Source organism: Lepidochelys kempii, chromosome 15 (genome assembly GCF_965140265.1).
Source record: "Lepidochelys kempii isolate rLepKem1 chromosome 15, rLepKem1.hap2, whole genome shotgun sequence".
In the NCBI taxonomy this organism is placed as follows: domain Eukaryota; kingdom Metazoa; phylum Chordata; order Testudines; family Cheloniidae; genus Lepidochelys; species Lepidochelys kempii.
Window position 1 is genome coordinate 15,383,646 of NC_133270.1, and position 23,242 is coordinate 15,406,887.

Here is a 23,242-nt window from a genome sequence, read left to right on the forward strand (position 1 = left end):
CAAGGTGAAAGTTTGGCTCAATATTTGTATCCCCTTGATTGGATTCTAGATGTGGATTTCTTTGTTTTGGGGGTAGGGTGTTTGGAGGTTAGAGTTCTGTAGCCAATGTGATTTCACCAGTGCAGTGCATGTCACTGCGTGGGAACCAGAGATCTATGTCAGTGTGGTCCTACGTAGTCTAGAAAAGCAAGCTTAAATGTTTTAAACAAGGATCATTCTTATGGCACTAAAATACATTCCAAAACCGGAAGGGCAAACCAACAAAACATACCTTTTTGAAGATGACCTTGCAAAAATTCCAGTAGTCTGAGCAGTGTGGTGTAAGGTAGGAAATGGAGACACAAGTCCACTCAGTTTAGACTTAATCAGTTTTGCCTTTTTGTTTATAAATTTTCAGACAATCATTTATTTATAGTTTGACAGATAAGTAGGCAAGATGGAACAGCTGGGGGCCCGAATTACTGAGTTCCAGGGTTCTGGGTTGCTCCTAGCCACTTCATGGTGGTCTTCTCAGTGTCTGGTCCAGCATTCTCCTACTAGGTCCCTTGTTCGCTTGGTTTTTTTTGTTTTGTTTTTTAATACCTTTCCACATGACCTATTCATTGCCTTTCTTCCAGTCAACATTGAGCATTGTATCTTCTGTAACCTGTGCAATACACATGTGCAAGCTTCAATTAACATAACTTCTGCTCTCTACACTATTTTTGTCATGTCTCCTTATCACCGTATTACTGTTTTTCCTCAACACAGGGATTTTTTTTAGCATTACATTTTATCTTCCTCTTGTATATACTCTCCAACACAATATGTTCCATGAACAAAAATGTATATCCTAAATTATTTATTAGCATAACCTTTTCATTTAAGTAGAAAAGTTATGAAAAACTATCCTTAATGTCAGCATATTATCTTTTCCAAACATTGGTTTCCAGGTAACTTTTTACTCAAAATTTAGCTTGTAAATCATTTAAAAAAAAACGGTGTCAGCTTACCATGGCATGGAGTTCACAAACTGCTTAAAACTTACGTAAAGAATAAAAACAAGAATGGAAAAATATAAAGCAAAACCAGAACAAAAATCACAGAAAAGAGAAATGAGACCAGATACAAAGGGAAAGAGAAATAGGAGTTGTGGAAAGAATATGGACAGAAAGCAAAAAGGTTGCAAGCAACTATGCTAGAGTATGGGGGTGGGGAGGGGAGTATAGCATTTGAAACCATCCAGCTATGCACATATCTGAACTATGTATGTGGCTTTTTTGTTTGTTTGTTTGTTTTATGGTTTCCCTTGCCCTACTTTTCAGTTGCTTATTAAACCCACTTGTCTTGCCTTAACTGTAGGGCAGGAGCCATCTTTCACTCTGTTTATACAGTGCCTAGCACAATGGGGCCTCGCTCCTCACTGATTCCTATAAGTACTATTATAATACGAATAATAAATAACTTTGTTGATTTGCTAGGATATGTTTTAATCTTTTTAAAAAGAGAAATTTTTGTCTTGAGATGAGAGACTTGCCATTATAGACCAGAATACCATTGATCTTTCATGAAAATAGACTTCAAACTAATTTTAAAAACTTGGGTTAGTGACACAATATCACTATACTATTTAAATGCTTGGTTAAGGAAATCTGCCTCACAGGCATTATGCTGTGTAATGGTATGCATATTTAGACTATATTAACCAGCATATGTAGACCAGCATCTATATTGATCTTCTCAATTTAAAAATAGCTGCATGTGTGATGAGTGCACTTCTCAGAATTAAATATCTTGCCTATTTAAAATTTCTAAAAATAAGTAAATCAAAAGTGATTATATCACAGACTGACCACTTGCCAATATTTGGTGCATTAAACCAAAGCTCTTCATTCACCAGGTGCAAGAAAGTATCTGAAACTGGACATCCAGTACTGTGGATGAGAGAATGTGCTTGAGAAACTGGAGTTAATGCTGAGACATTCTTAGTGCTAGCAAGAGTTGCTATAGTATAGAAATTGAAAAGGTAGTTTACCCAGTAAAGAATTTCAGTGCTGTAAAGTAGAAAGATCTGTGATAGTTAATTGCTTTAGTTCTACTCGCCCTTTAAGCAAGTTGATTTAGCAGTGGGTGAGAGATTTTACTTGGACAGCAAACTTAAAATTGCAGCCTACCTGAGAGACCCTGCATTGCTAAGCTAGAAATGATCACAAATATCACAGTTTATTGCTCACCAGACTGAATGCTGGGATTAATGAAATTTGAGATGAGTCCAGGAAAGGATTTGAGTGTCTGGCTAGTACTTTTCCTGTTGCTCTCTGTAGTGTTGTGATTCTGCTCTGTAATGGCAAAGTAGTAGTGTGGCAGAGATGGTCTTCTGTCCCTCATGCTTTTAACATTCGATAGTTCACTCTCTGTGTGAAAATGATTGAAGAAGACAACAGTTTAAACATTTCTGCAGTCTGATAGTGCTGGGTTATTACCTAGTTGATCTGTCACGTGATACATTCTGTGTATCCATTGTTTTCAGTGAATATAATTCAACTGCACTTAACCTAGGTCTAACCCAGACTAATATTTGTGACTTGTGTCAAGAGAACAAAAGCCCTGTGCACAGTCTTTAGAGTTTTCTGATCTGCATCTAATTTTCTTTATAAACGGATACATTTCTGCCAGTATGCACAATACATTGCACTCACAATTCCCAGTACTGGATCATTTATGTCTAATTTACTAAACTGACCTTGGATCCTCATTGTGACCTTAAGCAGTCTATTGCCCTGGAGAACTGTCAGCCATTTGATAGCATGATGAGCTTCAGAGGTAATAACTATTTAATAAACTGGTGACTGAAAGACCTGTTGTCCATAATACTCTACTGTTGGGTCAGAACTTTTTGCCTGTGATTCTGAAGAGGGGTTTGACTCAGAAGTGTGTGGGCCAAGCATAATGATATATATTTGTTGCTCCTTTTTTCATAGTGTCCCAGTGGAGTGATTTTTGGAGGGAGTATTCTGTGTATCCATAGGCGCTCATATGTCTAAAACCAGTGGATTAAAGGGAGGGACAGAACTCTGGCTCCAAGCCAGAGGCTAGTACAGGCAGAATATATTGAGAGAATGCATTTAGTCCTAGGGAAGAAAACTTGTAGGAAAAGACAAGTGAGGGGGTAAGTAGGAGAGAGGAGATTGGGTTTGAATATCCTCATTTGTTTTCCTTCTCCTTTTCCCAAACATACAACTAAGTCACCTACTGTCTCTCTGCCATCAGTGCTGGATGGAGGCTCTTTGCAGCGCTGTTTCTTTAATAAGCTGCGAGACATTTGCTGTGAATGGCAGAAGCAACTGCCATCCCTGAAGTCACTGAAGTGCTTCCTGCTGATTTCCAGCCATGCCATCCGCAACGTCCGCCGGAAAATGGAGGACAGACATGTTTCTCTCCCAGAATTCAATCAGCTCTTTGGCTTGTCGGTAAGTCTCTGTGGCCAGGAGAGGTCAGTTCTAGCATTCATTCAAACACCCCTTGAAACACACTCATGTCCTAGTATCACAGAGTGAGCACTTTTGGGAGGTGCTACAAAGGATTTTCTGACAGCAGTCCTTTTATCAGGTCTGTAGTGGAGCAGAGACCTACTGGATTTGTGTGTTTCGGTTAGCTATATAACATTTTTTTGTGACATTGATATGCTCCCACCACAAGGGTGAGAGCGGGAAAATAACTCACTTTGGGGGCGCGGGGTGTTGCTATATTTTGTGAGAGAATTGATGATGTAAAGGTGAAAAATAGCATTTTGGTTGAGGATTCAGGGATGCTTACTAAATATATAATGGAACCACACAACCTTCCAATCTGCCTTTTCAATTCCTATTCCTTTTCAGGAATCTGGTCAGTGATCAACAAGGAGCAAAGAAAAATAACACATACCCCCATGAGATTATATTCTATCTATTTTACACATTGGTAAACTGATGCAAATTACCCGAGGTTACACACAGTTAGTGGGAAAGCTCAGAGTAGAATACAGGTATCCTAATTCCTACTCTCCAAATTAGTTTGCTAGATCATGTCACCTTACTTTCCTTTCCCAGGGAAGATCATGGTGTTTGTGGCTCTCAGTGTATTTGCATAGTATTGTATCCATGTACATGCTTGCACTCTCTCATACATATGTGTGCATATTCTCTCACTGAAATGCTTGCATAAAATCTGGTAATTGACTTTTATTTCTGAACTCTTTGTATCTCCCTCCTGCCAAAAGGATGATGTTGATCGAGTATACTTTGCTGTATTTGATGGCCATGGTGGAGTAGATGCCGCCAATTATGCAGCGACTCATTTGCATGTAAATGTTGCATTACACAAGGAGATTCTTAAGAACCCAACTGAGGCCTTGAAAGGCTCTTTCCAGCAAACTGATGAAATGTTCCTTTTCAAAGCTGAAAGAGAGGTGAGTGTGTAGAGTAGGGTTGCCAACCCTCCAGGACTGTCCTGAAGTCTCCAGGAATTAAAGGTTAATCTTATATTTAATTAAAGATTGTCATGTGATGAAACCTCCAGGAATACATCCAATCAAAATTGGCAACCCTAACATAGAGCCAGATTCCATTATGGTTAAGCAGTTGGGAAATTGCTTGGGTAACAGTAAACAGGAATGGTGTTATGCAGAAAATTTTGTTCTCCTACAGTTAGACTTTGAATTCATTCTAATTTGTTTGCCAAGTATCCTAAGTGGAAAATATTTCACTGGTCACATTAAATTTTCCCTTCTCATCAGAACCAGTGCCTGCAAGTTCAGGGAGATGGAAACTTTGAAGTGAGGAGTTAGTGCTATTTCAGGATCCTCAATCTCAGGGAATATACAGGCAACAAAGAGTTGCTTCCCTGGAGAGAAGAAGAAGGGGGGAAAAAAAAAAAAAGACTAGCCTCAATTGTATCTGCATAATTTAATACAGGAAAGGCAAAGAAAATCTTTCTATTTATTTTCTTAAGGCTGGTTCCACTAGCACCATCACTGACCTTTCTCTTCCTCCTTTCCCCATATTTGGGAGAGTGAAGTTGGTGTATGGCAAGATAACTGGAGGATGAGAAATTTTAAAAATGAGTTAAACTAGGTTCTTGAGTTCAAAGTATTGTAAGGGAACTGAAGGTGGTAAACGTCAAATGAAGGATACTCTTCCATCTTTATAGCAGCAGCATTGAAACTTGACCATTCAAAGTGTAACAAGGATGGCTTTTTATAATGGACTGTAATATAGCAGTGGAGAAATGCTTACCTTGAGAATATTTTTTCACTGCCACTAGGAAGGCAGAGATAGGGTGGCTACATCTGTTTGTATGGGGAAGAAAAGTCACGTACTGAAAGGTTCTTCCTGCTGAAGTTAAAATCAAACTGATTCCTCTGCTTTTCAGAAAAACCCAAGTAAACAAATGGTTCTGGGCCCTTTGAAGCTAATGTTGGAGTTAGTGAAGACGAGGGGAAGAGCATAACTATAGCAGTGTCAGACACTTGAAAGCTAGAATAGGGTTTCCTCTAAACCTGTGTTTTCTCTTATGTTTGTACCTTTTATTCAGTGGATTGCCAGTCACAAAAATCTAAATTACTGCACAGTTAACAAGCTTTAATTAACCCTAATTAAGGCTAAGTTTTTTGTCATGGTTATTTTTAGTAAAAGTCACCGACAGGTCACGGGCAATAAACAAAAATTCAAGGAAGCTGTGACCTGTCGGTGACTTTTGCTGCTGCAGCTCCATGGTTTCCCCTGCCACCGTGGTGGATAGGAGCTATGGGGCCAGTTCCCCCTGCCCACGGCAGTTGAGCACAGCGGGGTGACCATATTTCCCAAAGAAAAAATGGGACACCCAGCCTCTCTCCTGAGGCACCCCCCTCACCACTCAAGGCGGTCACCCATCACCGGAACCCGGACGAGGGCCCCCTCTAGGAGTCCGTCATGTGTCAGTGGGACCTTGCAGGGGGCCACCTGTTGCTGGAACCCTGCCAAGACCCTGCTGGCTGCCAGCTCCAGCTCCAGAATCCTGCAGCCCCTGGGGCTGAAGCAGAGACTGTCACGGAGGTCTCTGGAAGTCACAGATTCCATGACTTCCATGACCTCCGTTACATAAATGTAGCCTTAACCCTAATTTACAATGTTATGATGTTAAACTGCAGTTTAACTTGCACTGCTCTGTTTTCCTTTGTAGAGGCTGCGGAGTGGTACAACAGGTGTATCTGCCTTAATTGTGGGGAACAGGTTACACATAGCCTGGGTTGGAGACTCCCAGGTAATGTTGGTGCAGCAGGGAAAAGCTGTGACCCTGATGGAACCTCACAAACCTGAAAGAGAAGTAAGCCTGTTTTCTTTGGCTCTCTCCTCTAATGGCTGTAATTAATTTACTTTTGGCTCACTGAATCTCTTTAAATGAAGACCTGGCCAACTACCAACTGACGTTGAACTGGTCTCTTTGTAGACATGTTATAAAAAAGGTCTCTAAGTAGCTTTGGAACTATTTGGAATCTCTAGATTTCCTGGAGTCTGGCACATATGCAAGTCTATAACTAGAATGACAAACTGAGCTGATAGGTTTCAGAGTAGCAGCTGTGTTAGTCTGTATCCGCAAAAAGACCAGGAGTACTTGTGGTACCTTAGAGACTAACAAATTTATTAGAGCATAAGCTTTCGTGGGCTACAGCCCACTTCGTCGGATGCATAGAATGGAACATCTAGTAAGAAGATATAAATACATACATACAGAGACGGTGGAAGTTGCCATACAAACTGTAAGAGGCTAATTAATTAAGATGAGCTGATGGTATTGGTGGCCGATCTCATCCTTGAAATGGATGAGGATACAGTCTGTTGGCAGTTTTTGATAAGTGTTCATGAATTACATCTATTAAATTTAAAGTCTCTAGCAGGACTAGATGGAGCCACTTTTCGGTGATTTCATCCCTTTTAAGTTGGACGGTTACGGAGCATAATTATGTTGTGTCAGTCTTGCCTTTCTTCTGTCTAGGTGTGTGTTCTCAGTGCATGTTTTTCCAAAGGAAAAAAGGATTGTGCTGAAGAACAGATTTGATCTGTACTCTCAGTTGGGAATCCCCTTAGAAAAAATAAAAAGAACCTTGTGAATACTGTAGTACTATGGAACTTTGCATACAGGGCAACCATGAAAAATCTACAACTGCAAGCCTTTTATTAACAAAATTAACTGATTTTTTTTTTAAAGTTACCATTGAGTTAGTAAATTAATGTTTTAATTTCAGACCTGGCTTACATAATAGCATCATCCAAACGGCAATAATAGTCTAGTATCATAACAGGCTTAATTAATCTTACATTTCTTTTTATTAAAATAGGTCAAAGATAACTCAACTGACTTATGTACAATCTGAAAAGACAGTAGCAAGTTTTTAGAGGTGGCATTGCATGAACCTTCTCCTTTATAGTATGAATATTAAAGTTTTTGTAGGGCTTGAGGAGTATGGATTATATTAATAAAAATGAAATTTGCCTCTAAATACAGTTTTTATTTCTACATCTAAAAACCTTAGCCTTACAATTATCCTTTTCTTCCTACTTCCATTCACAATCTTAAATATTTGCACAGTGATGGGGATATTGCCAGTTTGTTCCTATAGAAATGACTTAGATAGGGATTCTTCCCTTTAGTTTCACGAGCAAGCAATGATGCAGTCATAGGGAAGATGTCGTCTTGTTCATGTATATTCAACTTAACATTGCAATAAGACTGATTTTTTTTATTAAGCATATTTTTTCTCTGAACACTATTGATTCCCATTTCTTTGATAATATAAAGCTGTTTGCATCCTACTATAAGTATACAAGTTGAAGGGATTTAAGATTTTTCTCTGCAACACTGGATAGCAGTGAATTTAGTAAGATATAGGATATGCTCTTAGTATAAAGAGTTGATGTGCTTCTTTCTTCTAGGATGAGAGAATGCGTATAGAAGCCCTAGGTGGCTGTGTGACCTACATGGACTGCTGGCGGGTCAATGGAACCCTTGCTGTTTCCAGGGCAATAGGTAAGTAACGCCATCTAAATTAGTCAAAATTGAATTATTCTTAAACACATAATCTAAAAAATCCTGGGGCTGAATAAGTAAACAACCATTTATTAATAAAGAGATTATAGTGTTTGCCCAGCTTGGGCTGAAGAGTAAATTGCTTCTATTATTGTAATTGCTTGAATAATGGAGTATTAAATTGCTTGGTCAGCACAACCCTTATCAGTTTTTGAAGGAAAAAATAAAATTAGTTCAATTCCTTCTTTGAAACACCTCTAATAACCTATCCTGTTGCAACTGAAAGCCCAACAAGCTTACGGAGTATATTGTACATGACACTAGAGCAAATATTGGCTTCTGATCTGATAGATGTCTGAATATCTCCATATAAGGTCGGTGAGTTAATATCTTATTGGATCAACTTCTGTTAAATAAAGAGACAAGCTTTTGACCTTAGAGTTTATTTATCCATTTTAGTATCTACAAGTTGTTCTCTTCGCTGTGTTTCAAAAGTCAAATTGTTGTGTCATCCTTCAAACTGCAAATAGCTAACATAAACATTGGCAGTGGACCATTTGCATTTAAATGATAATATTCCCAAATGCCGTGGAAAGAACTTTCTTGGATGCTTGCCACTTAAAGTAAAATTAGAAAAGACCCTAGGCAACAGCAGTGAATGAAGAATTGTAATGGCTGAACTGAAGCAAGTTATCATACATTTATACAGTATCTTCTTTTTTTTCTTTAATTGAGAAGTGGTAAGCTTGTATCACTTGTGTTGAAATGAATGTGTACAGGTGGAACTGTTGAATTGAGTATTTGGGCACTATACTGCGTGCAAGGGGATGTTCTTATTCCTCTCATGTCATTATCGCTAATGAAAATAAGCTTCCTCCCTGGTGTTCCAAGGGTTTCACAAGATGCACACTTTTCCCTTGCCCTCCCCCCCCCCCAAAACAAACAAACAAACAAAACCCAAAGCATCCCAGCATTTCCTGAGGGAGGAAAATTTGATGTTTTCCTTGGTGAGCTCCTCATATCATTCTGCTCTAGAGGAGGGGTATAATGAGCCATGGTAACATCCCCAAAACACAGTAGATGCCCTTAAGTCCATATGAATCACAGGGGATTGTTAGGAGTTGAAGGCCTTCTCCATTGGCTTTGTAGCCTCCATCCATCTCCTTCATGGGGCATTGAGAGAGCTGTGCATGGATCTCTGGGGTATGATCTGGCCCTAAAAGAAAGCATTGCAACGCTGGAGAATCATTGAAATGGTGGTAGAGGAGGCAATGGTTCATATTAAAGCAATCAGATTTGTATCTTTTCTTGTTAGGTGATCTATATCAGAAGCCCTTTATCTCTGGAAATGCAGATGGCAATTCATTTGAGCTGACAGGTTCTGAAGATTACTTGCTCCTGGCCTGCGATGGATTCTTTGATGCCATCAGACCATATGACGTGGTGGATCTGGTCCTAGATCACTTAAAGCAAAACAAAGGAGATGGTCTCAAGGCAGCAGAGAGACTGGTGGCTGCAGCAAAGGAAAATGGATCCAGTGACAACATCACTGTCTTGGTGGCCTTCTTAAGGAACCCCCCAGACATCTTGGCAGACTGCTTGGGAGACCCTAAAAGCCTCAGTGCTGATGAGGGTGCAGAGGATTCACCCTTTAACTTTTTCAGCTCTGAGATGAACAATCAGAGCGACAGCCACACAACGATAAAATCTTAACTCTCATATGTTCCACTAAAGAAATTTCTTTCCATTAAAGAAGCTGCTAGTAGGTTGGGTAAAACGTCAGGAATAAGGTGACCAAAATTCCACAAAGAAAAATGTCAGAGCTCATCTTACTGTATCCATTGTCCCCTCTTCCCCTGAAACAGCTGAGCAGGCTGGAAGACTTGTGCAGCTACTTCTTCCCTGGACATAGTTTTAAAGTGTTTGCCAGGTTGCCAGTTCATGTCCCTCTGTCCTGGAGGTGATAAGGAATGTATAAGCTAATGGAGGAGAATACTTATTTGTATTATGCTTATTTGGGTTCTGCTTTAATTCAAAATAGTGCTTAAAAAAGAAAGCTAACATGCAGATAGTTTAATTGTAATGTTACCTATTTAGGGTGTGTGTGGGGGAGAGAAGCCATCATCAAGTCGAAGCTTGTTACTGCACACTATCTCCATGAACAGGTTCAGTATTCTAGAGGATCAGGTGTCCAGAAACGGGATCTTGTGCTTTTCGTGTTATACCCTCAGAGACCTCTCAACTTCATCATTTTGTACCAAAGACAAAATTGTGAAAGATGGTGATATAATAGAAACCTCATCCTTTTAAAGAACCATTTGACTTTTCATAATTATGGGGAAAATACAACGGAACACTTAAGGAGGGAAACTAGGAATATCCTAAACAGAAGAAGCAATCTGTAGTTAATTACTCTCTGGCATGGTCTGGTAATTAATTTAATTGACTGATATGGAAAGAATAACTTAAGAGTAAGGGTGAGTTATTTCTGTGACACAAACACACTTTATTAGCTATTTGGTAACCTGAAAAGAGAGGACACTTGCTGACTGTGTTTGTAAGGGGTCCATAGAAATTGTGTGTTTATGCTCTGCCAGTTCAATAGGCCCTGTACTTGCCACATCGTTTTTTATGGTTTGCTATAAACAAAGTGAAGTATTTTATTTTTTTCTTTTCATAAAGTTTTTGAGTATTTACTGAACGTTATGGTTGTGGGAACTTTTTTTGCAGTGTTACTGGATTTTTTTAAATTTTTTTTATTTAAATAGGATTTTAAAAATGTACACTTTTGTTGTCTGGCTTTAAAAACTGGCCACCTTCAAGTGCCTTAAATGTTTCAGAAAAGGATGGGAAAGGTTAGTTTTCTATCAAATTCAGGTGACCATGTTCTAGTTCTGTTTTTAAAATTTAGTTTATTTCATTAATATAAATATTTTAATGCACTTACAGCTCTTTCATTTTTTTGTGAATGATTGAGCAGGAACTGTGTTCCAAGAACATTTTTGTTTTTCAGTGTTGCCAAACTCTGTGGTGTTTGTGAGACTCCTGATGTTTGGTGTTTGCTTAAAGGCCCCGGCTAGCTGGCCTCAGGTTATTTACCTGAGAATCTTCAATTTCATTTTAAAAAAAATTCTAACCCTCAGTTTTGTAGAGGGCAAACCCTATGTGCACCAATATCACTGTGCAGATTTTCAATAAAAAGAACCCCAAGTGTGTGTGTTTAAAAAAAAAAAAAAAAAAGAGTTAGGCCTGACTCACAGTTGCTGGATGTTGGCAATACTGCATTGATGATTGTATATATATTTTGATACAGTAACTTTCTGAGGCGGTGAGAAGTTGAGATTATATTAGAGAACTATGTGACGTGTATATCATATGCATGGGTGCAAGCACGCAGTATGCGTGCATATATAATTGCATTGCTTAGCAGATAGCAGACACATGACAGTCACAGTCAGTGCTGCTGGAGCCTCTAGTCTGATTCTGTCACTGTTCCCATCACCGGGAAACTTTCTGTATGAGCAGGATCTGAGAGCTATGTTGCAAATTTATTTTATAACTTTTGTATCTGAACAGGAAAAGCAGCCCCTCAGGTGGTGAGAATGTAACATCACTTTTGACTTAGGCATACTGTTTTCATACTGCAGTCCTGTTGGTTAAAATGCCCCGAATATTTTAAATCGGAAATGTTTTAAGGGGAGTAAACGTCTATGGAAAATTGAGATTTGTCTTAGCTTGATCAGATAGCAGCCTTAAAATAATGAGGTGGGGTGAGGAGGCAGAGCAGCACTGATTGTGCTCGTGCTATGATAAGCTATCAGCTAACGTAAGATAATTCAATTATCCAAGTGATTTATTTGTCAGGTTACCCCCAAAAGATCATACAATTCAACATAGTAACTCCATGAGTGAGGGGTGGAGGAATATTCCACCACCTAGTAACTCTGACAGTGGCTCTGTTAATGTATTATGGAAAGGCGGTAGCCTCTCCATAGTTAAGGTTGTAACCATTTTTCTATTATAAAGAGAAATTTTGCTACCCTTCTAAAATGCTTGGGAGAAGCTTTCTCTTACTGCAAGTGAGGTAGGTAAGGTGGAAGGTGAGAGGGAATTTTTTGTGCCAAATCTGGCTGTTCAAATTTGGAGACTTCCCTGATTATAAGAATAATTCAGTGAATCTTTGTCATATCCTACCTCTATAATGATGCAACCCAGAAACTTCAGCTTAGGTTTGTTTGCTGGGGTTTTGGTGACCTAGTGCATTTTGGCATCTTGAGGAGACAAGTCCCCATATTCAGAAATTGAGCATTCTATCTGTGTCTTTTGGACCTCTCAGGTTCACTGTTACTTTTGTCAAAACCAGGATAGCTTATAGAGGTGGTGTAAGATTTGGAAGATTCATGAAGTTGCTGTTTTTGTTTCAGAACTCTGACAGCATTTCAAAGATATGGAGGGAAGCAGGCACACTTTAAAAGCCAAGCCCTTTGTACCTACCTTTCTGTTATAATCGTCTGCCCGGTAATGCTGCCAAAATTAAACAAATCCACCTGAAACTTCTGACCGAGGCTCCTTGCCAGGTGAGAATATCTTAGCCAACTATCAAGTGGCTAAGACATGATATTTTTCAGATATGGGAGCTAAAATGAGACTTCAGCTTAAAGCAGAAACCAATGAATGACTTAGACTAGCAGAATCCATAGTTAGTGGGAAATACGGATACTTTGATTTGGAGTTATTTGCTGTGGATTTTTTTGAATCTTCATGGACTGATGGAGAATTTCTGGATGAAATCCTGGTCCTGCTGAAGCGGATGACAAAACTCTAATTGACTTCAGTGGGGCCAGAATGTCATCCTCTAAGCTTCACAGAGGCTCCTACAGGCTTTCAAAGGTCAGCAGCTCCTACAGATCTAAGCAGAACCAACCAGGCTAAAAAGTTAGCAGATTTTATGTACGTAGACAAGTACGTTATGACTGACACACTGTTGTCATTAAAGGTGCAACCTGTTGTACACAGTACTTACCTCTGAAACTACTTCTGCATCAATAGTTGTCCTTGATCAAAATTTGATAAATGAATTTTTATAAAAGAAAAACTTCAACCTGTAGCATTTAGTAAATATCAGGAATTTAAAAAGGAAGGTGGGAAGAGTGTCTCTTTGAGTGACATGCATAAAAAATATTGGAAACACAGGAAGCTTTAAACCTATCCTTTGCTCTCTGTATAAGTGGCACATTTTATCTTGATTTAGGAGGCTTTGTATATGTACGTATCCTCGTGCTGTATATGACACTTACATGATTGGTAGCATATGTACCCCTTATGGATCATGAGGAATGAGTTCCTTTGCTTATTCATCTACATTTAAAAAGTTCTACTTTTCCTGAGACCTGTCTATGGCCATGAAAAAGACACAGACCTTCATTCACTGTATAAGTCTTCTTTTTCTTTTTGATCCTGTGTATTATTGACTGATTACAGTTATCATATAATTCTGGTTGTTCTCTGGGCAATGGGATAGGGAGTTAAGGTCATTTGATCTTAACTTTATTTCCATACGTTCAAATGCTTGATCTTTTTACAAGTTTTCTCTTCAAAATTTCCTGGTTTTCTTTGCACTTACCATTCTCTTCATATTTGTTTCCCACCGCCACCTCCTTAAATTATTGGTATGGCGCAGCTTAACCAAGGTTTGCTATTATCTGGGAATAGTCTCAAGTGTGTGAACGCTTTTAAAAATGCATATATTTTTATTTTTGGGAGGCAGGGGGGGCAGGCTAAGTTGCCTTTATAGCTAACAGCAAGGACATGTCTTGGGCTCTCTTGTTGAGCTTAGCACATAAAACTGTTCATGATTCCAGACAATTTCTCAGATTTAGACCCATAGGTTTGAGTTATAGGTAGGGCCCTGTGAATTCCTAGAGTGCAGAATTGTGCTTAAGAAAGTAAGCTTTTAATTAAAACAAAATTAAAAACCCAGCCCTTAACTTTATGCTTTTCTTTGAAACTCTGAATGCAAACCTTGACACTGGCTTCTTCCAGAGACGATAGAAAGCCTGAAATGATCTGAGAAATGTGACATTCCTTATTCATGTAACTGGGTTGGTAATGCTGAAACCTAATGATAGACCTTTAAATGTCAACATAAAATGATCAACTGCAAAATAGTTAAATGATTTAGCTAAAAGCTTTGATTATCCCACAACCCCAAACTACCCAGCTGTCAAAACCTGCAGCTTCACCCGTGACAATGTCTAAGATGCAGTTGTACATCATTGATGTAAAAGAAATTGGCATGTTGAACATGTGGGAACAGCATCAGATTTAAACACAGGGAGTTACTCTCCCTGTTGTACTATTAATTTTCATATTTAAACTCCCTTTAAATGAAACTATTGCAGAATTCCTAGTCTGCCTCAACAAATGGCTGCAGAATCCCGGAATCTTTCTGTAGAATTTAAGTTCAGCTTGCCAGGAACTAAACATGCTCTTGAAATAGAAATGGGTCTATCATCCGTGAGTGTACTAGAAAACTAGTATAATCGTCTGATCAAGAGAAGTACTGGACATGACACACTTTAGATACTGGTAACAGAGTTCAAAGGGGCACCATCAAATTAAAAATCACATTTCTGCCTGAAATTTATTTTTTTTACATTCTTGTGTTAAGGTTACTATAACCTGAGCAAGACGGGGGCAGCGGGAAGAATATAGTCTTTATTTTGTCAGTCTGTTTGTTTCTGCATATAAACAGCAATTTATATATAGTCAGTTTTACTGTTTCCTCTGTGTAGTCAGTCAGATTTCCCTTATTTTGGGGACTTTTACATAGCAATAGTAAAGGAGGGGAAAGTGATGTGAAACCACAAAAATTGGCTGAGGGACTCAGGGCAGATGTAGTACCTGAAACTACTTTTCATCTGAATAGATTTCAAGTTGGATTGTGTCCCTTTTTAAGAAGTAGCTCAGAGTAACCAAGCACTAAAATGTAGTCTTTTAAAAACAATGCAACAGACACTTAAAAGCCTCATCTTCTGTGGGATGAAAACCTGCTTTTTTCATGATGCTTAGATATGGTACAAGTCTCCCTTGTGCTTGAACAGCTCAGTTCTAATCCTTTTTACTTTTATTCTTTAGTCCTTGAAAGAAATGTAAAATAAATTAATAAAACAAATGTTCTGGGTCTAACGTAAACAAAAGGACCAAAAATTCATAACTCATGGTTGTAAACAAGGAGAGTTGTTCAAGGGAAAAGGACTCCTGTCACAACCTGTTAATGTCTGTTTGACATGTTTTTTGTAGAACCTTTGAGAGCTAGAGAGAGATATAGAGACAGAGCAATTTTTAGAACAGTGCGGGAGGGGGAATTAAGTAAAATTTACCCTCTAACAGTGACAGAGGAATGAAAGAGAGCATGCAAGACAGGAACACGTTTAAGTGTTATTAGTGCCTATTTTAAAAAGGAAGTGGGCTGGAAAATAGAGCTACAAATGTCAGTTTCTTATGGAGAAATACCAAGTGCTGGAAGAAATTAAAAACACTTTTAAAATGGCAGAACTAGAGTGATAACCTTGTCTTATAATAGTGAGGTGTGGGGTCAGGAATGGGGTCAAAGTAAAGCATCCTAGGTGATTTCTGTGACCTTGCTCAGTATTGTTGTGTCCTTAGAGGTTCATGCTGATAAGTGGAATTCTAAACATATTGCATGCAAGGGAACTAGGCTGAGATATACAGTTCTGTGTACACAGGTTATCGGCTACCACACAGTTGCTGCTGTAAGTAAATGCCATGAAGTGTGTTAATGAATTGATATTGCGGGTTGGATCTGCTAGGATGAGTAATTGGCGTGGAGTTGTTTCAGCAGAGTTGGCAGTTGAATAGTGTTAATCATAGTGATGACTTTAATAGCATTTAATAGACACTTACTTGAATTCAGATCAGATGATATATTGCTTTAAAAAAAAAAAAAAGCATTCCCAGGGCTATTAGCATTGTATGGTAAAAAGACACTAAAACTGCCAGAAGAAAGTTGTGGGGGGTTTTTTTCGTCCTCTGTTTGAGAAGTGCTTGCTTTCTGGGTTCTGGATATAGGTCTGCTGCGCTTTCCATTAGAAATCTGCACTTTCACTTGATATTTTAGTAAAAGAATAGTTTTGAGCTGAAACGTAGCAGCCACCTCCCACAAATCCTAAAAGGAGCTTTCCAAACAGAGATGCTATTAAAGACCACCAAGGAAATACAGGTGTTTTTTAAATATGTATTGGACAATAGGTCTTGGCTCCTAAGATGTCACCAGAGAATTGCTTAAATCACATACAAGTCTATGAAGGGTATATATTGAAAGATTGTTTCAGTTGAAACTTCCTAAGATTAAAAAAGCTATGTTAAAAGAAAATTCAAGGTCTAACTTAACAGACAAAAGCTAGGAAAATTGGAGTCAATGTTGCTACTCCATTCTTAGCACTTAGATGCCACAGTGATGGGTGTTCTACAATTGCTGAAAGATTAATGGATCACTGTTATGTATTGCCACGTGTTGTATTTGAGTAAAAGCAAATGCTTCTGGGGATGTGTGGGGGAAAAATCAGCCTTAACGAATTTTTCTGATCCTTGTTAATCTAACACTTGAAGACTGCAGGTGGTTTTTATATATATAGATAGCTGTTAGTTACATTTGGATTAAAACTTCCGTTCTTACTTACAGGTGCCTTTAGGCTCTAGTGCAATATCCTAGCCACACTGTGCTAGGCAAAATACTAGCACAGAATTAACAGCCTCTTTGCAGTTTTTCATAACTTTTGGACTAATTCCTTTTGGGTTGAAATTTCCCAGGCTTTATCTCATCCAAAAATTAATGTTTGGAAAATTAATGCAAAATCATCTAAACTGTCTTGAATAATTGGTGGTTTTCCCCATGCATCTATTATGTATATATCTTTTCTAGTTTGGGTTGTGAACAGGAAGGGCGGTTGTGACCTCCCACCGCTTTCTTTCTGGTTTAGTGGAGGAGGTGGTTCCAAAAATGTCTGTTGTAACAGAGTCCTGGTCTGGAGAAGGGTGAAAACTACTGCGCTGAAGCACCCATTTGGTTTGCAGAATGCTACCATTGGAAGGTCTATGCTACAAAACCCAGAACCCCATTTCTACCAAAAGGGTTAGAACTTGTAGTATGGACAAGACTAGGTTAGTCCCATCCACGCTATAAGCTTGAATTCTGGTTCAATTTTAAAGTCCCCGTTTTCATGAGACCCTCTGAAAAGAGGAAACCCATGTGAGCATCCTAAGTTGTTCTGCAGTTCTAGTTTTGTGTGGGTTTTCCAAGCTGTGCACATTCCTGCTGAGATTGTTTACTTTCCTGTGCACCAGCAACAAAAGACAGCTGTGTTGGCAGCATAGGAAATTTTGCAAAATGCAACGTTCCTCCAATAAAGGAGGACAAAATCAATAGAGAGAAAAAATATTTTCAAGCTTCTTGGAATACAAACAATGGAATACAAAAAATCCAAGCTAGAAGAAAGTTGGCAGTGTGCTGTTTGAATATATCTTAGTTAAGGAAATCACTGTTCTAAGCTAATGCATTTTGTCTGCTTTATTTTATTGACAAGTTTCCTACACCCAGGGGTTCGTGTCTTGTTGCTGATATGTACTTTTTAGCATGAAGAAATCAGACATCTATTTAACTTGCTGAGGACTGGGGATCTGTTTCTGCAGATTTCCCCTAGTTAAAACATGATTTACCAGAGCTTTCTGCTTTCACAAGTAACGAGCCATATTGCACCAAACCTCAACAACACTTTAATATCACTAGTAGTGGCTTTTTTTTGGTGATAACTCATGTATTTGGCCAGCCTAGTGACACTGCTCTGTATTGTCATACTGAAGACCCTAGTATTTCCTCCCCTGGTGGATTGATCTCCAAGGCCTAGCAAGATATGGGAAGTAATGCACTCAGCTCCTAGGGGTTTGTGTCATTCAGCAGTGACCTAGTTAAGGTGTGACTTTTGCCAGTTGTGAAGGGAGTATTATCCATTCCTTGGTCAAAAGGATGGTGTCCTTTAGGACTTCAAGGATAAGGGAGACACAGCTAGAAAACAAGAGGAATCTTAAGGGCTTCTGAGAGGGATCCCCAATGCAATCCATTTCTGTAGTTGCCTCTGCATATTGTTCTTTTTGTCTAATGTGATTCTAGTTATTGCTAAGCTATTTATTAATGATGCTGTTTGCTCTAGGGTTTGAGCAATATAGTATATAAAATGTCATTCTTATTTGCTAGAGATTCTCTGTGATGGGAGGAAATGTTATACTAGTATAAACAATGGGTTTCAGAGTAGCAGCCGTGTTAGTCTGTATTCGCAAAAAGAAAAGGAGTACTTGTTAGACTCTAAGGTGCCACAAGTACTCCTTTTCTTTTAGTATAAACAATGCATCTATTTTTACCTTTTAGTTCAAGAGATCTAAGTCTGCCTCTTATCCCCACCTCATTTTTCCTTTTCTTCCCACTTCTCCCTTGCCATTCCTCATCTAGAAAGGAAAAATGGTCTTCTTTTGGAACCAGCATCAAAGTTTGTGTGCAACTCTAGACAATAAACTCCACCTGAATTGGCTCAGTGCAGATGCCCTGTATAATTTTGTCCAGTCTGACTTAATTCCACTATAAAAATACAGATCTGTGGTCCGATGCTGCAAATGAGCCTTTGGCATTGGGAACATAGGAAATACCATACAGAGTACGCAGGACTAGATGACCCATTGATTGGATGTAACTGACATTTTGCCAATACCAGATGCTTCAGAGGAAGACCTTAATCTCCTATTATGCCATAACCTGCCAATAGGGGATGCTTCATCTAAAATCCAGGCAGTTAGAGCTTCTTATGCCTGTAGTATGAGGGTTTATATTGCTTAACTTCTATCCTCGTCTGGGACACACCTTGCTATCACCCTGCCTGTAGAGGAATCACGCTTGTTTCCAGCCATTTTAGGCTGGTTTGAAAGGAGAATTATTTGCCTCTTCGGTTCTCCTTTTGCTCCCCACCCCAAGTGAACAAAAAAGAAAGACAATCTAATACGTATACTTCAAACTTCTCACCAAGACATTTCTCCAGTGTTAGGTACATAATATAATGTAAACACAGTATCAGACATCTAGCAGTAATGTTAGACTTTTGTAACTACTTGTATTGATTAAAAATGCACATAATTATGATCAGTATTAAAATAGTTTTTGAGTACACAACTATTGCTTTATTCTGGCAACCTCCTCTTAGCATGTTGGCTAATGAACCTTGGGTGAAAACAAGAAGGACCCATTATTAGAAATAAGGGATCTGTTAGTTGTGTCATTTAAACATAGTCCTCACTTATTTATTTTGACTGTTACTCTGCAGTTGCAGAGAGGCTGAGATACAGCAGGTTTTGTAAGCTGTGGCTTAAGCAGTTATCCAGTATTTTAAGACTTTTTCTTTCCTATTTAGGCTGACTGATTACTTGTACATGAGCTGTAAACCTGTTATTAAACATGCTATGCATATTGTATATTCACTTATGTGAATTGTTCTAACAGTGCTTGTGTGTGTTGTTATGATGCTACATTTCCTTATATATTTACGTGTATTGCATGTGGTTTAATTGTTTTTATATTGTCACTTTTGTATTCACATAGTGCCTGAAGTATCTATTTGCCTATTGCAAGGAATTTAAATTGTTTCAGAACAGTGATTGAGTAGCAAAGGGAGTAGGGGCAAGAGATTCCCTTACTGTAGGACGTGTTTTGAAGTGTTAATAAATTGCAAGGATCCAAAGATTCTGTTATTCATTTCTTCATTTTAATCACAGAAGTGGCTTAAAAACACTTGAGCCATATGACTAACTTCCAAGATCATGTTTTTCCATTTCAGGCTGGCAAATACAGCTTCGTCTTGTCAGAATTTTTCAGTAGGCTTTCTACTGGAAAAGATTGCTGGAGCTCTGGAAGGAAAGAACCCTCGCAGTACCTAGAAGGAAAGAACAGGTTTGAAGGTGAAAATGGGAGGTGGAGGGGGAGAACGAAAACTTCCTTTAATGGGGGCATAGGATAGGAGCAGAAGTAAGGGGGAAATACTGAGATGAGATGGAGGGGCGCACAGCTGACTCCAGGTTGGGAAAAGGCATCCCAACAGTTGCTGCTGCTGTTCCTATGGCAGTGGAAGCTGGTGCCCTGTGGTCCTCAACCTCCCCTCAGCTACTTGTGCCTGTGCATGGATGCACCCTGTCCTGTCCCCCACACCCCTTGAGCTGGTGCATGTGTTCCTGCCTCTTCCTGGGCCAAACATCTCTGCTGGAACTCGCAGTGGCTGGAAGCCTGGTCTGGACTGGACCAGGGAGTCCTACCTGCTCTCTGGCAACCAGCCTGATCTTGTGTCCTTTGGGATCCTTCTCTCATTTCCACATCCTCCTTCCCCCGCATCCTTCTACATGCAGGCATGGAAAGGTAGCCAGGTCCCACTCTTCTGCCCCCAAAATACCTTGCAGAGGTGAAACATGTATCTGCCCCCAATATTCCCATTGCGGGGTGATAGCCCCCTCAGTTCCACCACCTGTGAATGAAAGGACACTATTGTGAAGACCACCATAAAGCTGCCTTCAAAAATATAACAAGCAACCCTTTGACTCGAGAATAGTGGTTTTGAAAATCTCTTACAATGAACATGGTTGTTAAAAAAAAATCCAATAATTTAATATAGTGCATTTTTAAAATGTTTTATTACTGAGGGTACTCTAAAACCAAACAGTCAAACTTTGTCTTCAGATATATGCCATTGGCTCATTATGGGTTTCCTTTGCTTCTCTATACCCTGAACTTAGCAACACAAACTACACCCAGGATTGAGTTGGCCCAGTGACTAATGTTCTGCAGTGCCAGAGCAATGGGTAACTATTTGAAAATGGCTGTCACTTTGTACAGCTTGGCGCATTCTAAAAGCAAAGTAATCGCTCTTCAGAAGTATTGTTGAGCTAAAAGTAAGACAGCCTTGGCGGGGGATGGCTTAGCAGTATCTAGAGGGATGGGGATATGTTGGCATTAACCCTTAGGAAACTGGCGAATACCCAGACCTAGATTGCCTAATTTCCTAAGGCAGAGATTCTCTAGTTTGTGATCCACTGAGCCTTTACCTGTGGTCTTAGAGAACTGACTGATCCTGCTTTCACAGGGTCCAAGTAAATCCATAATCTAGAGCAGCGGCAGTTCGTTGACGGCTGCAGAAGGGATTGCTATTAGTAAAGAATCCATGTACAACTTGCATTCACTTTATATGTCCTGCGCATTCCCATTGCTCCCTGGCAATGGGTGTCCAAAGGGCCAATCTCCTCCGTAAGGACTTGAGTCCATTGCCACTGCAATCGGATACTGACTTCAAGGAGAGCAGGATTGCATCTTGGTACTGAAGTTCCATCCTGTCATTGTATTGGTCCTCCTCACTGGTACCTGGCTTCAGCTTTTCCAGAGTTTGTTGCTTTGCACCTATGCAGAGTGAATCAGCAGCATCTGTTCTCAAGTCATCTATTAGAGTGCCCAAATTTCCCCATGAGCATCCCTTTCCATAGCTCTTCTTGGCCAAGTGTCTTCAGCTGACCTCTTCCCTCTGATACAGGGCAATGGCAGAGCTAATCAGCTACAGCTGTGTACTGCTGGGGCACTCAAGCAAGAAGCAATGTTCAAAATAAAGTACTAGAGAATACGGTGGGTTTTGATCTAACATACATTAAGTAGGTGTAGCTGGATGTGGGTACCCCTGCTGACTAGCTCCAGCAAACCAAACAAAAGTTGACCAGGGTAATGGGCTAGTGGATAGTATTATACCTTGTCACATGTAAGATGTTTGTTTTCCTGCTTAGGGACATTATACCGCAGCCAAGAGCCTGCCTCCCAGCCCAGTAGACAGACTTGAACTGCAGGGCTCAAGTTAGTGTACTAAAAATAGTGTGGATGTTGCAGCTTGAGCTGCAGCTAATGCTCTCAAGCCCACCCGACCAGCTCAAGTTGTTCCATCCACACTAGTTTTCACGCAGTAGCTTAAGCCCCACGAGCACAAGTCCATCTGTCCAGGCTGGGAGGCACTCTCCCAGCTGCAATGTAGGCATTCCCTTGAAGCAGTGGTTTTCAACCTTTTTTCATTTGTGGACCGCTACAAAATTTCAAATGGAGGTGCAGACTCCTTTTTCTAGTCTTAGACATAGTCTGTGGACCTCCAGAGGTCCACAAACCACAGGTTGAAAACCACTGTTCTAATAAGGCAGTGCGCTGAGGAGATGGGAGAGAGTTTAATTATCAGTTAGAATGGGGAGAATGTTTAAAATGGGGCAGCAGCTATTTAAACATTAAATGAGAGAGAGCTCTTATAAATGTTCTGAATAAGTCTGGGAAAACATCAACTTGGTCATGTAATACAAGCACTTATGGTACATTTTTCCCCTTGAGGAGAGTCTTTCATTCAGAATAATCCAGAAAGAAATTATTCTAACTCCACTGTTTGTAATGGAGCAGATTAGCTACAATATTTGGGTAAGAAGTTTGAGATTCTATTTTCCTGATCCTGAAATAGATTCTACTGTCATGTAAAGGGATGTACTTTCCAAATCACGCTCTGGGCAGCATAGCAGATACCTCCAGGAAACTGTTACATAAGGTAACCTACACTCCTGTCACTTTCCAGTATTCAATATGATTTTTTTTTAAAGCAATAGGCAAAAGTTCTGAGTTTCTACTTCCCACTTAATGGAGTCAGATTTTTAATATCTGCCCTCTTTCTCTCTAGCAATCTTTTTAGTGAAGTAACAACACAAATGCTGGCTCAGAGTAAAATGCACTTATTTTCAAAGATTTCAAAACACTTTACAAGCATTAATGACTTAGGCTCCTGAATCCTGGCTATGAATGGCAAAACTCCCTTTGACTTCAATAGGACTAGGATTTTACCTGGCGGGAGGGACTAAAGAAAAAATGCCAAGGAAATCATTTAATAGCAACGTTGACTGGGCTGTTTAGGTGAAGTTTATTCTTAATGCCTGGTTTTCTTGACTTAATTATTTCTGTGTTCCTAACTGCAGCTGAAGAACAATCATCATTAAAATCAAAAGGCTGAAGGCAATGGAATAAATCAGTAGTTTCCAGGGGCCTTGCAGAAGTCAATGGCAGCCATTCGTATCCTGAGGAACAAGGCCTCTGATATGCAGGAGAGAC

General features: G+C 39.4%; 1 protein-coding gene across 2 annotated transcripts in view; it reads left to right on the forward strand.

The window, feature by feature from the left end:
* The window catches only part of PPM1F (protein phosphatase, Mg2+/Mn2+ dependent 1F), a 42,300-nt gene extending 22,477 nt beyond the window's left edge, over positions 1 to 19,823 (forward strand). The window contains exons 3-7 of one of the 2 annotated variants that reach the window (XM_073313627.1): positions 3,250 to 3,449; positions 4,238 to 4,426; positions 6,178 to 6,321; positions 7,929 to 8,022; positions 9,338 to 19,823. In XM_073313627.1, the coding sequence (XP_073169728.1) occupies positions 3,250 to 3,449; positions 4,238 to 4,426; positions 6,178 to 6,321; positions 7,929 to 8,022; positions 9,338 to 9,735 (1,025 nt within the window). In that variant the 3' untranslated portion in view covers positions 9,736 to 19,823. Of the gene's footprint in view, positions 1 to 3,224; positions 3,450 to 4,237; positions 4,427 to 6,177; positions 6,322 to 7,928; positions 8,023 to 9,337 lie in introns of both variants that reach the window. The other variant, XM_073313628.1, reaches the window with a different exon arrangement.
* The last annotated feature ends 3,419 nt before the right edge of the window (positions 19,824 to 23,242 follow it).